We start from the raw sequence: 20,197 nt of genomic DNA on the forward strand, positions 1-20,197 counted from the left end.
GCTGCAGTAGTAGTGACGGTGTGAAGAAGAGATAGAGACGAAACATTGTACTAGATTATTTAAAAGGTCCATGTGATTCCTCTTACACATTGTCTTAATAATATGGAAGGACTTCTGTATTTTTTTATCTTAATTTTTCATCTTTTGACTGTATTCCCTGTTGCAAGACAATTTTTAGTATGTTGCATCTGACTATGGCCATAATTCCTGGGGTAACTGAGGTTGCTGTGTTTAAAGAACATCTGCACATAGTTGTTGCTTCATGACATAATACCAGAAAACACTGGTAAGAATCATAGGTTCTTTTTGACCATCCTAAGCCAAGCCTGTTACATCTGCTCCACTGTGAGCATGATTGCATTAGCAAGTACATCTGCTCCACTGTGAGCGTGATTGCATTAGCAAATAGTGTGGACCATTTAGAACAGATTCATAAGGCACAAGTTTGTGCCGAGGACCTGATGTTCGTGCTGCGCATGTTTCAGAAGAGGTTTCCTATGGAGTCACTTTAGTCTGGTTCCACGGACTGAATCCCCGGGACCGTGTTCAGAGTGCTTTGGGAGTGAGTATTCCAGTCTAATTGCACCTGAAAGTTTGTCCTCTCTGTGACAACTCTAGTATAAAGCAAAACGGGGTAAGTGGGGATGGTTGGGATCCAAACCAGTATGCTAATATGGGCAGCCTTTGTTCGAATCTGGGACCTTTTCAGTATTCAAGGAGCCTTGGTTCAGTCGTCTTCTCATCATCAGGTATGGATCTGGTGAACTCTTGTTTCTAGGAAGTAAGTTTTTCAGGAAAGGCAATGCAGATGCCTAAATTTTTCCATGAAACCACAATACAATCTACATGTATTCAACTGTACCTTATGAAAAAAATCTCTTCAATCCTCCTCTGCTGTTTTACTTCAGTTGAAATCTCCTTTACTCAAGTCATTCCTCAGTTTAAGCTATTTTGATGACCATGATAGTTGATACAGTTAAAATCCACCGTACATTCGACACACCAACTGATGTAAGTCCAAACATTCAGTAATGTGTAATATCAACATTTAATATATATCTATAAATTTTATTTCATATATATAATATAATTTTATATAATAAACATGTAAATAAATAATAATATATCTTGCTATGTGTGTTGGATGAAACTGGGTTGTTCTGTGAAAAAAGGACAATTCTAGAAAATGTGACTGTGAGTGGTCTCATAGTGGTAGGGAAGCCACAGAATGACAGTGCCTCCTAGTGCTCCTCACGGCACATGGGGACAATATTTTTGCCATTTATGCTCCAGTTGTGAGTGCTCAAAATAAACAAATGAGTGTACTTGGAAACACGCGACAAGAGTTATGCCAAGTGGGGGAAAACACATAACTGCATCTGAATGCAGTAAATAGTGTTTTGTGTTGTATTGCAGCTTCAGATTTTCCCTGTTCTATTGTTTTGGGGTTTTTTTCCCCCTCTGTCCCCCCCACCCCGTCCCCCCCCAGGCTTAAATAATAGTTTACATTCACCTCGACCAGATTTTTAGCTAGTCAAGAGTCAGAGAGCAAAAACTCCTGCTGGCTTAGTAGGGCAGCATTTCAAAGCTCCTTGTAAAGTGAATCTTATGATATAATGGTAATATTTGTAGGACTGTGTATATAGGTTAGCAGCACTTATACATACTCATTTCAACAGGTCTACTCTTGTGCTTTAAACATCTGCTTTAATGTTTGCAGGAACAGTCTTGTGGATACATTAAATTTTTACAAGGCTAAAAAACCTTTGAACTGTTGATATAAAATTCATTCTTTGACAAAGTAGATAGGCAATTACATATAAGTTGTACAATAAGGAACATTTTAAAAGCTGTGAGTTCTGTATCTGTTGTCTGTCATTAATAAAATATCAAAATTAGTTGCTGAAATGTGTGCCTTAAAAATAAGCATGAATGTCTGGATATGTGATGAGTAGCAAAGCCAAATAATTTATACGTATTGAAAGTCCAGTTGTTGTTTAAGAAGTGAGTTTATCGATGTACTGTTTCCTCATTCAGTACAGCAGCTTTGTCAGTTTTCATATGCTATAAAGGCCAAGATAAATCCGTTTCTACTTCCTTATGAACCTAAAGAAAGAACAGAGCTAAAAAACCTCAGAGCTTGTTCCCTTTTTTTGCCTCATCAACCGAATTGTTGACTGAGGTGTGAGGAGCAGATCCTATGTCCCTGTACTGAGTGGAGTGTGGATTTACTTAAGTGAGGGTGGGGTGAGAGGGTGTCCCCTGTCTGTGCTGGACAAGGACTATGGAGCACATCTTTCAAAACTGCCTGTGGGGATTTTGGAGTGTTCCAAGCCTGCTAGCCAGAAAACATGCAGCAGAGCTGATCGCTGCCAGGTTTTTTTCTTTTCTTGTCTCCTAAACTTGCACTAAGTTATTTGATGGAGTCTGGCTTGTTTAAAACCGTGGCTAGGAGCACTGACCGCATGGCAGCTGTAGTGGCCGTGTTCCCATCGTGCAGGTGTCCAGTTAGGGTCTCTGTATCACAGTGCTGTCGGTAAGATGTCCTCTGCCTTCTCTGCATACCTCTCTTAAGAACATCAGAATTCTAGCATGGCCTGGGGGTACTTTTTCAATCCTCAGTTTCCTTTATCCTGGCAAGAAATGTATGGAGCAGAATAGGACCCAGCAGAACTGCAGCTCTGTGTTACCGCATTCAGAGCAGATTGAAAAGGGAAACAGATGTTCACAATTGAGATTTTGAAAGAAAGCTCTTGGAGCATTTGGATGGGTGGGGGAAACCGCAGAAATAACAATGTTCCAACTTCTGTACAAATGCAAAATAGTAAACAGGGCATACAATTCTGGAAATGTAGAGCGTGGCTTTCAGACTAATGTGGGCTGTAATTCCTGTCAGCTGAGGTGTCCCTTCAGAGTTTCATTTGCAGTTATGTGTTTTGCAGAAGAACGTGTTCCTTCAAAGGCTGAAGTGCCAAGAAGACTGAGCCAGGAGAAAGTTACCACTGTTTCAGGTAATTAAAATCTTTCCTTTTTATTTTCTGTATGCACTATTTTTACCTTTATTTTCTTGTCTCTTCCCTTTGCCGTTTTAAAATAATGTTTTTATAGCTCGGCAAAGCTGTCTTTTTCACCTGGGTATTTGATGGCAGCAAAACTGCTTAGCACCACTTAGGATGCATGAAAACCACTTGAGAAGGATTTATAAAGTAAGCCAATTTATACAAGGTATTCCTTCCTGAATTACTTTGTAATGACTCAATTAGCTTTCATTTCTGCACAAAGGAGATTTAGTTGCATAAATTAGCTTATCATCATTGAGGAAGTGTCACTGCTAAAGGACAGTTTATAGATACAACATGCAGTTGCTGTCAAACCTATAAGAATGTAATATAGACATCTGTGTATACTTTGTGCTTGAGCAGAACAGACTTCTGCCATTCAGAGACTAACAGGGGACAACAAGTTGCCCAAGGGACCGACAATGTAGACGTCTCTGAAAAGGTCAACTTGACACAGGCTCTGACAATCGACCCAAAGCTCTGTCTTCTTTGATAAAAATCAGATAAACTTAAGACCACTAATTGATCTGCAGCCTGTTTAAATGTTGGCCATGCATATCTTCATTGCATATGATTACCACAGAAAGCAAATGAATTGGGTAAGAAATGCCAGAGTCCGGTGACAGCAGCATAAAAATTGGAAAAGGACACAAATACCCAGAAAGGCAGTGAAGGATATTCTCTCAGCTTTAGCTTGGCAAACTGCCCTCGTGCTAATTATTTCTGGGACTGGAAATATAACTGCATATACCATGTAAAGTCACATGGCCAGACAACTTTTCTTGACAGAAGGGTATTTCCAGTTATGGTTAAAAACAAGATATATTTGTGCTTCAAGGGCACAGACCTTTAGATAAACTATGGGTGATTTGACACGGCAAGCAGAGGAGACTTGCTTCTTATCAGACCTTACACCTTTCTGAGATCTGCTGCATTGTAACTGTGACCTGCACTGACATGCAATCTGCCTCTCCTTCCACCACCGTACGTAATACACATAATTCTTTCAGAGCTGTCAAGGAAAGGGTGGGCAAGAAGAGTTCCTTTAGGAAGTAGCTCTGCAGTGCTCTTCCTGTTGCAACATGTGGGGAGGAAACAGAGGCCTGATTTCCTGACCCATACAGGAAAGCAGGAACAGGTTGCTGTGAGGAGTTTTGGGTTGCTTTTCTTGGAAAGGAAACAAGAGCCAAGTCATTCAACACTGTTAATATTGTGCTCTGCTAAAAACATGTGTAAAACAACATGACTCATTACAGCCTTAATATTTAGTACTCATTTAGACATTACTGTAATTATGAGTGTGTTGTCGTAATGGAGCGTGGGGTCAATCCAATTATAAAGTTGCCAACAGCGTATTTTTTTTTCAGTAATGTATCTTCTTGAAGATCTAAATAGTCATACTTTTGAAAACTCAAAACCTTAGCACCTTCATTTCTGAAAAGTTTTGACTGCTATGAGAGCAGCCTTATCAGTCTTACTAGTATTTGTGTAATGTCCTTGAAAGTACCTTAACAGTTCTCCCCAGATATCAGATTAATTTCAAGCAATAGTTTTCTGATCTGATCTTATTGTGTTAACTCTTCAACACTGAATTAACGCTCTTTGACTTTTGGGGCTGAATTGACATGGGTATTTGTAATAATTGCATCATAAATACCTAACCTGACTCAAGAATATTTTGTGATTTTTCCACGCGAACAGTGCATACATTCTTAAATTTAATATATTGCCTAGCTTTACTAAACCTGAATTTCACAGAAAGTATTCTGGAAGTTGTTTGTAAGCTCAGCCTGATAAGTGCAAAAAACCTTTCTTTTTTCCTACTCTTTTCTTGCCTTAACTTAGCTCTGCTCCAGTTAATGTGCAGACTTGAGTTCTTTTTATTCCTTCAGTCTTGATGCTGACTCTTGCTGCTGGATAGCTTTAGATTATATGTTAGTGACCTAACTATTTAAAAACACCAAAACATTGAAGAGTTTCAGTTATATAATATAACTTGCTGGGTCTTTTTTGCTACCACTATCTACCTATTATCATTTCCACAATCATTGTTTCAGCAAGTGTCATGTTCTGTGCTGTCTCAGTGTAAATTCCTTGATTTTAGAATAAGTAAGGAACAGCAGGAGAAGACAAGTGAGAGAGATTATACTGGACAGATTGGGCTAGATTAGATGTTGAGTCCAAATAAATACACTGCAGTTATTTTGCCCTTATTTCATAATTTTTATGGCGTGTGGGACAAAGGGCAAGTAAGTAAGTAAGTAACAGGCATTCTCTGCAGTTTAAGACATCACCAGAACAAACAAATAACTGTTCTTCAACAGGTTATATCTCATCTGGGCATGGAGATCCAACATTGGAGGTCGAAATCACTTGTGTAAGACAGAATCATTCCGATAGCTTTAATATTGAACTTCATCTGTCTCCATCTTTAAGCCTTCAGTATGGTAAATACTGAGCACATAATCACCGAAAGGGGACACAGTTCACCTCTTTCAAGTATTTTTAAGTAGTCCAGACTAGTAGTCTTCAAATCTGACACTATCAACTTTTATGGAATCTGATCAAGAGTCAAGGAATATAAATCAGAATGGCAAGCTGTTTAATATACTGGGCAGTGGATCACAGTGGTGAAAGGAAAACATACACACACGTTCCTTCATTCCACAAGCAATGCATGAACAGATGATATTAACTATGAGTTCTAAGTCACTGTCATAGTAGAGTTTGTTAACTTAGATGCCATCAATGTTAAAGTGGAAGATCAGTGGAGATCAGGCACAGTCACATTTATTCTAATGTTTTAAGTAGTACATTTCCATACTTGGGCTGTAATTCCGATGTTTGTTTTGGTCAATTCTTTCAGGATTGTGCTCAGAAATGGCAAGTGCCAAAATTGTGACAAGGTAGGGGGCAGGAATGGAACAGCCTGCAGTTAGATTGGCTTAGGCTGCAATTGGACAACACACTTAAATCCCTCTGAAATACGTACTCTTAATCTGTTTTGGCAGGTTTTGGTTTTTTTCTGTCTATTGAGGCTGTTACAATATTCTTATAATTTTTTTCCCTTGAGTAATCCATGGGCATTGATAAGTTTTAAACAATCTACAATATTTGAAGTGCATGCTTGAATGATATACTTGTCAGATTTTTAAATTTTATTTTATTTTTTTTTTACTTGAACTGTTCACCTTCCTTTCTTCAAGCATGTATTGTCAGGTGTGGGTATTTTTCAGTGAAATACACAGTCTAAGCCTACCATCAGGAAGGCTGGCAGCTGTTGCTGTTTGATCTGTCAGCCTCAGAAGTGTTTTTATCAGGATATTGGACAAAAATACCTGTTGTTCCTATTACTGTTAATGGAAAAAGAGAGATGGCAGAAGAAAACCATGAGGAATTCTTTATGGAAGAATTTTGGAAACTGTTGAACAGTTGTTCATCCAGATAGCTGTCCTGGAATGAAAGAAGTATTTCCTGGGGAAACAATCTATCCAAAATCCTGCTCAGCCATTTCTTGTGATTGGTAATATTAAAAGTAGTGGGTAGGTAAAAACAAACTGTTTTCTACCCTGTGCTACACATCTAAATTTTTTTTTTATTGTGCCTCATTCACATGGCCGAAGTGACCATGCCTTCAAAATACAACAGACTTAAGTTTAGCAATTATGTCATCATAGTATTTTTAAGGCCCACAACATTTCACAGTGTGTAAGAATAGAGTGTAATTGTGGCAGAGTAATGCCAGCAAATCAGTACCTTTTTGAATTTGAACTCTAATGGACATACAAGTTCTTGATACTAAACCTACCAGCTGTTTTCAGGTACTACATGTGTTTAAGAAGCTCCACCTGATTTCATTGTCACATAAATACCAAATTCCTTCTCCCATGTCTCCTGGTTTTGTTTTATTTGGTTTTTCAGAGGCAATCAAATGAAACTTGGCAGGGTCCTCTCCTGCTGAAAGAGAAGCTGAAATAAGAAAGAACAGGCTTGTGTTTTGCAGAGGTTTCTGCAGGTTTTTTTTTGTTGTTCTACCTCTGTGTCTGTGAAGCACCGTGAATCAGTTTAATGAAGAATTTTGACCTTTAGATGTATAGGTTCTGATTGGCTTTTATGTATGTGTAGTTGCACTTAAAGAATTCGGAGAAACTTCTGCTGGTGGGTATGAGTGGGTATTTCAAAACTGAAATTAACACTTGTTGGAAGACCAGCATAGTTGTTCACAAATTAAACTGACATTTTCTCTGCCTATTTTTAATTTCTGTGCTCCTGGTGTACTGCTATATGCTTCTTCGAGAAATGGGGCTTTCTGATTTCCACAACTCTGTCTTATGTTGAATTTACAAATGAGGGGCACAGAGCCACGGTTAGTCTTTGGGCAACATCTTCACTGTTGCAATAAACTTACTTTAAAATTAATCTTTTTTAATGTTGCTGTGTTATTAGTTGAATTGCTTTCCTACTTCAAGACTTAATTAAATGCTTATGATGAACATCTAGGGAGAGATGTGTCTCACCTGCTGTGGGATCTCTCCTGTTGCTGATGTTCCCCATGTAACTCCCATTAGTGTTAACAGAAGTTACTTCAGGCACATAGAGGTAAGAACAGACCTCAAAATGATAAAAAACGGTGTGAAAAGTCATGATTCATTTCAGTGCAAATCTGAAGAAGTAACAGGTCTGATTAATGTATTTTAAACCAAATCGGTAAGACAACTGCTGAAAGATTGAAAGGTGGGACATAATATCGACATAACTTTTAGGTTTTTTTCACATGAGCTTACATTACCTTTTATGAGATGGGACAGGGAACTGTGATCAGTGCAGTATCAAAAGACTGAAAAGAGATTCTGATTTAATATTTATCACAAATTAATTTGGTGCTAATCTGTGTTACTGTTTATAACTGTCCAATGCTAAATTGGTGAATACTGAGCTGACAAACAGGAAGGGCCAAAATCTGGAGATGCAACATTTCAAACGGATTCTGCTTTCCTCTTGAAATTATTCTATCTATGCATTTTACGGTAATCAAATCTCTTATTTATGAATGGTTTTGGTGTGAGGACAGAAAAAAAATCTGTGCACTGGTAGTCAGAATGCCCCCTAGTGCTATATACCAAGTGGTAGCTACTAATCAGCAGTTTATGGAAAATTAAATGGCAGCTTTAAAATCAAGGTTGTGAATAGTTAGCCTTATGATGGTATTGCCATCAAGACACTACAGAACACAGGTTGAAATGGATAAATAGAAAACAAGCTCTTCTTGCTCATGCAGAGGGTATTAAAATGAAAGTCTCGGTATTTTTCAAAATAGGGAAAACCACAAGTTGAATACTGCTATATTTTTTTATAACGTGACGCTTTCTATCACTTGATACTTGATATAAGTGAACCAATGATGATTAAATTGTAAACTATAAATAATAGTGTAGAGTACTAATGACATGCAAATGTAACTGGTATATGTTGGAATAACCAGCAAGCCTGCTGTTCAAGGATCATATAACAAAACTAAGATGACAGCCTTGATCCAGCCAGTTCAGTGATATTTATGTTATCAGAATTAGAAGATAGCTTTCCAGTGATGTAAATTATTAGTACATATACATTCTGTCTGGTTAGTGTATACATAATGTAACTGGTCATCTTACTGGTATTGCTTACATTCTTTTTGCATTAACTCATCACACTCCATTTTCATGGAATTAAAAACAGGAAATAGTTTGCAGTGTAACAGAAGCAGCCAGTGTATTTAACTGTGTGTAAGCGCTGTGTTTCAATAGATGTACTCTGTATTGTAAGTGTATGACAAAGCATTTATTACTGTGTTATTGCCGTATTACAGAGCAAAGAGTGCTAAATAATCAATCAGTTAATGGTCTGTATGGCAGCTTGAACACAGCACATCCATTGTGCTTATGCTGTTAGAAGGATGAGTTTATGACTGCAGTGTAGTTGCATGTTTAGCCAGAGCTTAATGTCCTAAACTGGAGCTGGCACAAATATTTTTAAAATGCAGCTTCAGCAACAGTTTCCAAGTTCTCCAGTATTTCAGAAGGAACAGTCAAGGATTATCTGAAATGTTCTCAGAGAAGTTATTTAGTTTTGTTGGAACAGCGGAGGGGGAGAGGGGGCGGTCACAAAATACTTACTTTGGCTTCCTTTCACAGATTATTACTAATTATATTCTAGCAGTTTTATCAGCTTCAAGTTGAGATGCAAATATGGCTTGCTGAAAATATATTGGGAAAAAACGTAGCTGCTTTAAGTTGCAGCTGGAAAATGCTTTGAAAACCTGTAGCTACATGTCTCTTAAGTGATACAACTTGCCAGTGAAGGGCTTTCACATAAAACTTGTTTTCCACTTGCTTTTGTGGTATGAAGGAGCTGTTTCTAAAAAGAGAAGAAAGAAATGTGTGCTAATAAATAACTTCATCCTATCTGGAGATTTAAAAAGTAACTTTAGCCCCTCAATCTTTATCCTTTTGTAATTAGATGCTGTTTTCTTTGCAGATAGCAAAAATACCGATTATGCCAATTTCTATCAAGGTTTGTGGGACTGCACAGGAGATGTACCTGATGAGTTGACATTCAAACGTGGTGATGTTATCTACATTCTCAGCAAGGTATGGGATGCTACTGGAATTACATAGTTGTAAAGAAAGCCATGGCAGAAGGGCACATTCCCACAGTTCTAGGGGGGGAAATTTGTCACTCCCTTTCAGGTCCTTTGTTTGCAATCAGATATTCACTGCAATTAATTATTTTGTCAAATGAACTATAATCACATTTAAAACATAGCCATGTTAACAGGAATTAACTTAAAAGTGTGTTTATTTACTTGTTCGGTCTTGGCTACCATTTCATAACTGATTTAATGGGAAACAAAGTGCTTTCTGCTTGTAAATGTTAACCTTGTAGATTTTTAAATTATCTTGTATGTTATGTTTTTTGTTTCCTGATTTATATTTGTGACTTTCTGGGCATCTTGCTACAGAAGATGGTTTGTGTTTTTGAACAATACTTTGATCTTTATATATATATATATTGTAATTGTTCTGACAGCTCAGATTCCAGATTTGTTTGCTCCAACAGATTTGGGCAATTTTTAATTTACTGCTTTCCTGTTTGCAAATCAAATGAGATATGTAATTTCTCTCATCTAAAGGGATGAGAAACAGTATAAGCGTGAAATTTTATTCTATTTTCATGTTAGCAATATTCTTATTTTTCCTTAACTCCCTGCATAAAAACAAAACCTCTCCTAAAATGTGTATCTAATGGTCCATTGAAGTCTACTTCTGAACAATTCATCAAAGGAAATTTATCTTTCTCCCATATATATGAAAAAAGCTGAGCTTTTCAAGTTCTCATTGAAAAAACCCATACCTTTTAACATATATGTGGAACATATATCTCAGATGTAATTGCCATTCAGTCTAATTAACGCCGAAGATATGTACAAGTAGGTGTGTGAAAGCTAGAGGCATCTGTTTGTCTTAGTTTCAAACTCTTCAGTTTTGTCACAATTGCTTTAAATCTTCCATGATACCTTAACTGCAGTGTTTCTGGATAATAAATGTAACAGCTTCTGTTTTAAATAAATTTAAGATTTATGGATAGAAAGATAGTCCTATATAAAAATATAGAAGATATATTACTAATGGTAATGTGCCCATGTATGTCTTTTGAGGTATTTCATTGTCACTTAAACTAATAACTGAATTGCATTACTAAAGGCTGGATAACACTCTTGGATTGGGCAGACTTTCAAGCAGTTATACAGCCCTGAAGAATGGTACTAATTTAAACTAATCATCTCTTCCCCCTCTCCCTCCCCCCGAAAAGCCCGTGAACAAACGGATTCCACTGCACAAGTTTAGCCTCTTCATGGGTTGTGCTCTTCTGGTATGGTGTGGAGACTATAAAATCTTAATCTTCAGCTTGTAGGTGAAAAAATCATTTGCTACTCCTTTCCCAGAAGAGTGAGAAATTTAATTTAAAAAAATGGAGCAGAATAGAAAAAACAGTAGCTTAAGCTGTCCTCTGTATATGAACTGTCCTGTGATCATGCTGTGATTAATCCGTAATTGGTCCTTGAAACAGGCTTGCTGCTGCTCCAGATATATAGAACCTCTCTCTTTGGGAATGATTTCTACTCCAAAATACAGCCCAGAAAATTCAGTCCTGTTTCGCTTAAAGATTGTTACAGCTTTTTCAGAAAAATGACTCTCGACCACTACTGTCAGCTCTGAATTTAGGGTCCTTGGAGGGGAAAGTGCCAGAGAATTATCCATCTTAACCCGGCACTTGATGCAGTTTCAAGGTCCATCATTTACAAGCTCTTTGTCTGGTAAATGAAAAATACAACCAAAGGACAAGTGAACCTAACCAACCTGAAGTGGGTCGAGACTTTTCTTCAGAAAATATTTCCTAATCCTATACATTAATACTTGGGTTTTGTGGCGGTCGGCAGGAATCCTTGGCAATTTTTTAATTTTTTCCCACCATCTAGTGGCTGCAGATGAGAGATGCAGGTAGTGACGGGGGGCGATGGCTCTGGATCCAAAATGGTGTCATAAATTCAGCTTCAGCTTGAACCTAGCTATGGCTTTATTGCCTTTCTATCATATGTCAGCCAGCTAGGAACATCACTCTTGAAAATCACATTTTGCTGATAAGAAAGTAAGCATGGGTATAGCAGTATTACAGTAAGAAGGGCGAAACATTAACAAAATACTGAGCGTATTTGTGCAACGTGTAATAGGTCTTTGTTTCACAAGGAAATATAAAGGGTATAGCTTGCTCTGATGAACGTGATAAGACAGATATTTGTCTCTCCCAGTAACAGGTATGCCAGCAATATATTTTAACCTTTTTACATACCTTTATGTATCTAAATTAGGGTAACGTGACTATTTTGTTTCCAAGAAATGAGATCATTAGTACCACAGAACTACTTATGAACCAGTTTAGCAAATTTAGGCATTGATATTATTTAAATAAAGCAAGAGGAACAATATGTACATGTAAGTTTCTAGGTGAATGCCTTTGAGAAGAATGAGCAAGGTTTCAGTTTGGCAACATTTACTTTCTAAAATAGCAAAGCATTATGCAAAGACAAATCCCCCATAATTTGCTTTAAACTGAGCATCAAAATTCAGTGTTAGTGCAACGAGCATGATTTTCATGTTTATACTCTGATAATACAAATACCTATGTTTGACTAGTGCAATTACTGTAGAAAAGCATGCTTCCTTGTTTTAAAGGTGCATTCAAAAAATATTTCAGCTGTTATCTAAATATTTGCGTCAGTTGTGGCTTTTGTGTCGCAGCAGTTCTGTGGGCTCTTACAAAAAAATCCAAACCAAAACAAAACCCACCTCCAAAGCTTTTTTCTAGGTTTTCCTACTTTTCAGACTTTCCTTTAAAGGTTAAGTTTTTAATCTGAGCAGAATTAGCAGAACTGTTGCAATAGAACTTGTTAACTTTTGTTTATTTTAAAATCAGGTAACTTTTCAGACTAATTGATCAATGTATCTGTACAAATAAATCATACTATTATAATTCTACTTTATAATATTCTTGAATATTCAAACATTTATATCTTACGCTGCAAATCAGGTGAACTTTCAGAAAACTATATACCCCTCTATGCAGTAGAGGAAAATTTATAGCTCTACTGATAGAGGGACTCATCAGTAAGATTTCTTGGTTAATATTGAGCATTAGAAATGCAATACTTGGGCATCCTGTTTTCTAAAAGGATGATTGCTCTTAACTCCTGCTTATTTATGGGTTTGCCTTTGCTTTCAAGCCCATATGATAAATGGGGAAACAAACCTTTGTAACAGTCCTTTTTGTAAGTCTTCTGTAGCTTTACGCAAGAAATCAATTTACAGAAATAAATACAGCTTCGGGTGGAGGTAGCCCTATTATTACTTTTTTAAAAAAGTTTGAATTGCAGAGTTTATGCAAGTGCAGTACTTGCAGTATTGGTTTGCTTGCTTTAGGTGCACGTTTTGTTTTGGGAAAAAATGCCATATTTTTATCAGGAAACAGTAATGCAAATTAGATGTTAGCAGGCACCTGCTTAGCAGAATTACTGGTGGTTCTTAGCCTCTAAGTTAATTCCCATCTCATATATTTGTTGGTTTAATGCAAATATAATATTTCAAAATCAGAAATTGTATCTCAAACTGGAATTCACCTTCCCTGTTACTACTTCAGTACCTGCCAATGCTATGTAATGTGGCTGACCAGATCTGGTATTTATGATTGATGGAAATATCATTTATCGCTTAACCCTTTGCTCTAGAATTTTCCATGAAAGTCGAATGTTAACTTGGTACCTAGATTACACTTTATTCAGTGGTTGTACATTTCTAGTGTGGCAGATTTTTGTTCTTTCAATACAATAAATGTCTGTTAAAGTGCTCACACCTCAACCTTTTTTTTTTTTTTTTTTGCTTAGTGAAAAGACAAACAAGGAAATCTCCATAGCTTAGATTACTGCTTATAAAATAAAATTAACAATGCAGCTGTTTTGTAATCACTGTGAGCATTTTGTACATTAGCTGTATAATCTTCATAAAATGTATTTATTCGGTAGTTTTCAAAAAGATCTGAAAGGCATACTAAAATCCTGAGTGGATTTTTTTGTCAGGCTGTTTTCTGACGGATCATACTGAGATCAGTATTTAACAGTAATTTCTCTTTCCATGACTGTACTGCCCGTGTCTATGTTAGCAAATAGGGAGTAGACTACCAATAGGAGTAGATTTGCAGAGTGAAACACATTTAGTGCTGAGGCTCCAGTGTCCACACAGTGTGTTTTCAGAGGTGTTTGATGTCCAAAGAGGTCTAGCCTGCTTTTGTGGAATGAGAACACATTAGTGGTTGGAGCACATTGAAGTGCATCTTCTGTTTTTATTTCATCTGAAAGAAATGTGGTGTGTGTGCTCTGAGACTGACAGTTCTGCAAAGTGAGCCAGCGGAGGGACAGTGGGAGCACTGGGAGATTCACTTCAGTGGAATGTTTCTGACCAAAAATAAAATGCAATACTAAGTTGTACATTTTCTTCTTCTGGCTTGTTTACCTTACAGAAAAAAAAAAAACCAAACAAACATGTCCAAACATAAGGTAAGAGCAAAGGCCTTTAAATGGAAGGTTAGTTAAGATAAACTAATGTAAAGTAACTCCAGCTCTGTTGGTTTGCATGTTGATAATATGTAAGCATTTACCTACATGATTAGAAAAAATTTTGTGTGTCATCTAATGGAAAATAAAATGCCCTTCTGTCATTCCAGGTTTTTTTCAGGGGCCAGTTTTGGTTCGGAATTCAGTCTGCTTACCCTGATTTATACTGGGACTCTTTAGTCGGTGTCTTTTTTGTCTCATGTGATTGCAGGAAATAAAACCTAATAACGCAACTATACAGTAAATCTGAGGGTTATATGCTTAAAGATGACCATTTTATTGCTGTCTTATAACAACTCTACTACCTGTGAAGAGGTCTCATTCAGTTATCTAAAACATTTATCATTTTCCACTTTTTAGAGAAAATGCTGTTCTGTGCCAGAAATGCTCCCTGGTTGATAGTGTATCATTCAGCAATTACACCAAAGGAAGTTCTAAAACTTTTTAGCTAGTCTGAATCTTCTGGATGTTTTAAAGGTGTTTTAAAATATTATCTTGCCAAAATTGCCCCACAGGATATTCTTTAAAAAAAAGAAAAATTTCTCCCTGCTTCCCACACATCTTTAGCTTGATAGGAAAGGCTACTTAGTTTAAACCCAAACAAAGTTATAGATAATGTTTTGCTTTTCAGTTTTAAAGTTTGCAGATATTCAGTCCTTCAGTTAATACTTCTTAGAGTGCCACTGGAAGGGGGCAGGAGAATAATCTTTAATTCACACACTTCAGGTTTTTTTGTTTTAAAAATCACAACCCCATTGTTTTCTTCAAGGCATTGAAAGATAATGATTTTCAGTAAGTCTTTTTTGAAAGCAAACAAATAAAAAACCCCGCCCTGCAAACACAAAACCCATACCATATGCATTGAATAATAGGGGCTAACTGCGCAAGGACCAGATGCTCTCAACTTTTGCTGAAGTCAGTAGAAGTTAATATGGTGCAAAGCATCTGGAGAGCCTCATTTATGCAGAGGATCTGTTCTAAAGGTAGAAACTGTTTTGGATAGAGTCTTGAGTATAAAAATTTTCTCCTCTTGCACATCAAAATTCTTTTCTAGATAGTACAAAAATCTTGAATTTACGAGATATCTGTAAAAAGCAGGCAGTGTGTTTTCCCCAAGTGCAAAAACTTTCACGACCAGTGCCTTGTGGAGTCATAGGGACGTACACATTAGTCTGGTGAAACTGGTAGGATGGGGACAAGGAGAAACATCTGCTCACAGTGTGTTCAGTTAGGAGCATTTAAGGAGCCTGTAAACCCTGGTGGGGTTTTCTTTCCCCCGCTATCACAGCACGCTGTAGAGAGAGTGTTTCAGTGTGTTAAATGTGAAGTCATAACCTGTTCCTTGCTGCCCTGTGAAATCACTTCACTTTGGTTAATAAATTTCTGCCGGGGAAAAAAAAAAAATCCACTCTCTGGCAGAGGGTGGATGTGTAGAAGTAGCTTAGAAAGCGTTTGGTCATCTGTTAAGGTGGTTGTTTTGCATTATTTGGCATAACATCTTCTGCTGCCCTGGTGCTTGTCATCCAGGGGTTGTGGTGCCCTTCCCCCCCCCCAGCTCCTGCCTAATATTGCCTGGTAAGGACGATGTGTTCCCACTCGTGCGGCAGAGCTGCGGCCACACGCTTGTGCGTTCTCCTCATCGCAGGGCGGCTGGATCTGGCCCTGCCCCCCTCTCCTATCCCTCTGTTTGCCTCGGAGCAATTCATTTTGCAGTTATTGAATTTCTTTGGAGAGTTATTTTCATACAGCGAGCATCACGGCACCTCTGGATCTCGATAGCGTTTCTACATAAGGAGAAAGGAGCTTTGTGTTAGTAATTACCTAACATTGTCAGGAGCTGACTGCAGGCCTCTTTCTAGTGATAACAGAATAACCACATAATGTAGCTTTATAGCACATGATTAATAGAAAATAATTACACATCCTACAAAGGGATGCAATATTTCTTATAAATTGACTACAATGGTTTCCTGTAGATTAAAGGACTCTTCATTATTTTATCAGTCCTTCTGAAGTACAGTCGCTTGCCTGTGTTAGCAGTGATGTTAAGAGCTGAATGGGGTGAGGGATACCAGATGGTAAACCCAGTGGTACCTAAGATCTGAAGCTGATGCTTGCGAAAGCACCGTGCTTCCCAACTCTTAGAAATTCATATGAAACTCCTAACTGTAGTCATATCCTTCTGCATATTAATCATTATTTCCTACAAACGTGAGTTTTAGACTTTTATTCTACACCTCTTAAACAGCAGTAATAGACACGGACTCATAACAGCGGTGTATTAGTTAAATTATTTTGCTGTGAAGGAGTTTATAATTGATAACGTTGACAGAAACAATACATCAATTTGGATTTTATATGTGAGTTCAAGAAAGGACGGCGGGGGGACTGCTTTATCTGCCCGACTAGTAAGCACTCTTGTGGTACTAAGGACAGAAAGGAGTGGTTAGGAGCTTAAAGAGAAATGTCATTAACCAGTTTAAAAGGGAGTGTTATCGAATTATTCTAAAACCTGAGATTAAAGTTTTATGTTCTTGGTAGCCAGGTATCTGCATTATATTTTTGTTCAGACTTCTGTGGACTGCAGATAGTTTAACTGGGATTCATACTGCACTTGAGACCCATGCAAAGAATAATAACTTACGTAAAATAAAATGCAGTATTGTCTGTATGATATAATGGTTGCAGTGAATCCTTAAATTAGTTTACTAGTCTGTTACATCAACATTCATTTCATCTTCTCACTTAGCTTCATGCCAGTGGTGTATTAGTAAGTAGCAAACCCCAGAAAGTTTGTAAACAGCAGCGTGCTTTTAATTCTGTTTTGAGGTATCTGAATTGTTTCTTTAAAAACATTTGTTTCTAAGTTCATGTAGTGTTGCTAAGTGGAACATTTTCAATGGATAATGTAGTCCACAGGCTTTTTCTGTGCCATTTATCATATGCAATTTAATGACCGCTTAACTAAGCCACTTCCCTCATTTCATGTATTGTTTGTTTTTTTGGCTGATCTCTAGCAAAACTTGCTTAATCACTCTTGCCAGTCACTTCACAAGTTCCATGTAACAGCTTCAAATCTTCTGTTGCTTTCTCTTGGAGAGATTTATTGCTGAGATTCCAGTAGTATACGTGAGTACTGCCCCTTTCAGCAATTTCCCACTTCAGTCTAGAAATCCAGTTTGTATATTTAACCATGGTATTGTGTGATAACACACAGATTTTTAAACAGGCTGGTCTGGAACATTATAAACCTCAGTGTCACGGTATTATTTAGCCTTTAAGGGTTTGGGGTGTAACGTGTACCCCCATGGGAAAGGTTATGAGTGGTTCTTAACTTCTGGGGAGAGCAGTTTGCGCTGAAGATCAGGTTCAGATGCCTCTATACTTTCAGAGCAGAGCCATCTCTGGCAGACTGCTCTGTAGTGGAAGGCGGAAAAAGGTGGAATTATTGTCGCAGCTTTCTTGTGCATGTGTTCACATCGTAAATGAAGGTTTTCCTGCTGCTTTTTATGTGCGTTTTCTTTAAATCACACTTACTGCTGTATTTTATGGATAGTAGGATAGAATCTTTTAAATCACTAATTCACTGTGAGGAGAAGGAGGAATACATTTAAGCCTGGTGTTCAGCCTTCCACAATAAGAAAATGCAAAAGTGTATGTGTGCCTGCATGCACGTGTGTTTAAAAAAAAAAAAAAAAAAAGAGAGAGCCTGGGCCCACATCAAAGCGGGCCATCAGCAGGGCTTGTTGTAGTTAAGCGCAGGGAGGGCTGAGTACCGAAGTACCTCATAGGACCCCAGAGAACTGTTGACCAGGCCAGATATGCCAGTAGCAAATCATTATAGCTCAGGCTGTAATGAAGCTCCATTAACCCTTAAGATCCACCTGACTATTTATAACTGAAAAACTTTATCTACAGTCAAAATAATAGCTTCGTCTCAGTAGGACCATTAATTCAAAATCCTACAGCCTTTTGCTGTTCTCATCAGAAGAGCAGAGTAGCAGGAAGCAGATGTTGCTTATCAGAGATATCTGTGTATTTTGTATTTTCCATGTTTGTTCCAAAGTAATTTCTACCTTACTAATAATTCAATTTTGAATGGGGTCTCTGTTTTAATAATGCTTCATTTGTAACTCTATGTGTGTGTGCAATTTCAGCTGTTAGAATTTATTGAACTGCTGTTAGGATTGATCTTAAAATATTTATCTCATAGGAAAAAAAATTAAATTTGGATCTCACAGTACTCTTACTTGCTATTGCTTTTGGAAGATATTATTTCTTTAAACTATTATAATTCATTTTGTTTCATATTTATCTCACTAAGCCTAAACAAATTTCAAACAAAAGTACATTAGTCATCTGTCAGACATATGAGATCTGCTGTAGAATTTTCTGCAAGCCTAAAGCAATAGTAGACTTTGTCCGTAGAAAGACATTATGTATTATATATATATGGTGTTCCCTTCACATTTGGGCGAAGTAGTTATTTTAAAATAAGTTGATTGTAAGTTTCTTAGAGTTTAGCCTTGTGGTACTGAAAGAATCCCAGTTGATTCTTATATGTCAGCATTGTGCTATTAGATTTTAGTTACAAAGATAGAAAGTTCTTATATTTGTGATGAATAGAAGGTGGAGAGGTCAGCTGTTTTTAGTGGGTGTTATAGAGAAGTGTGTCTGTAATTAAGAAATTTTCTTGAGTATGCCTGGCCTTTTTAAATTTTAACTTCTGTCTTTGCCTAACTCTGCATGTGAATGCCTCCAACAAACAGATATAATGTTTTAATTTTCAATTGAAATGATTATAACTGTATATAAGAGAAAGCATCCACAAGGAGTTGCATACAAAACTCTGTTGCATTTATATCGGACTAAAGGTTAATATTGCATATTGTTTTCAATTAGGAGTACAATAGATTTGGCTGGTGGGTAGGAGAAATGAAGGGAACCATTGGCTTGGTGCCTAAAGCTTACATAATGGAGATGTATGATATTTGAGAGGCCTGGGTAAGTACATTTTAATCCAATCTTCTGTAATGGCTTATATGTTCCCTTGTTCTGTGTTTCATAAGTATTTCTTTCCTGGAACCTTTGTAGAAGTCCTGTTAACATAAAGATTATGGCAAAATATATTGAAGGTTCAATTAAAGCACTTTTTCTGGGATTCTGTATGAAATATTAAACCACAGTGTACAAAAGATGATTTATTTTATAACTATGTTCCTTGTCCAGATTTTTTTTTTTTTAGATAAAATTGGTGTGCTTTCTGCTTGGTTTTGTTACTTTAGCAATATGTGTGTATCTGTCTGTGCAGAAAACTGTGGAAGGGGATAGATATTTGGACTGGGTTTGATATGCATGTTTGAGGTTTTTTGGTTAATGATGAACTTTCAACTTCCTTCTCCCTAATCAGGAGAAATCTGCACTGGAAATCAAGAGTGGTGTGCAGCTGCAGTTTACAGACCCAGCCTGTGAAAGAAGATTCTGCCATACACATTTTGTGGTTTCAGTGAATGTAGTCAGATCGTTGCCTTGTGTATATTTAACATTAAAAACTGTAGTTGATCATAATTCTGCGGAAATGTTTTTCTTAGCTACCTTTTGTAGAATTGTAATGCTAGGAAGTGAAATAGATGGTAATTAACATATGGGCCACAAGCAGCCAAATAGTGCCTGTTGCTCTTTTCTTAAGCATATATGGCAGCACGCTGCAGCTATAGGTTTCTGTTCTTTCAGGAAGTTTGGCTATGTTTTCCTGTTCCTCAGACTTAGAAAAATTAAGCTGAACTTTGCAAGTAGAAAACTATTACTCAATTCATGCATGCATTAACCTTTTAATGCTCACTGTACATTTTGTGCAGTTTCCTAGGAAAATCAAGGGAAATTTATGTGTAATATTGCAAGTCTTCAGGGTATTCTGCTTGAAAATGTTTTTGTA

At 37.1% G+C, this 20,197-nt stretch overlaps 1 protein-coding gene across 2 annotated transcripts in view; it reads left to right on the plus strand.

The window, feature by feature from the left end:
• The window catches only part of SKAP2 (src kinase associated phosphoprotein 2), a 116,891-nt gene extending 97,061 nt beyond the window's left edge, over positions 1-19,830 (plus strand). For both annotated transcript variants that reach the window (XM_040589317.1, XM_040589318.1), the window contains 4 exons: positions 2,943-3,011; positions 9,576-9,688; positions 19,165-19,266; positions 19,673-19,830. In XM_040589317.1, the coding sequence (XP_040445251.1) occupies positions 2,943-3,011; positions 9,576-9,688; positions 19,165-19,257 (275 nt within the window). In that variant the 3' untranslated portion in view covers positions 19,258-19,266; positions 19,673-19,830. The remainder of the gene's footprint in view (positions 1-2,942; positions 3,012-9,575; positions 9,689-19,164; positions 19,267-19,672) is intronic.
• The last annotated feature ends 367 nt before the right edge of the window (positions 19,831-20,197 follow it).

This window comes from Falco naumanni, chromosome 4 (assembly GCF_017639655.2).
Source record: "Falco naumanni isolate bFalNau1 chromosome 4, bFalNau1.pat, whole genome shotgun sequence".
Classification (NCBI taxonomy): domain Eukaryota; kingdom Metazoa; phylum Chordata; class Aves; order Falconiformes; family Falconidae; genus Falco; species Falco naumanni.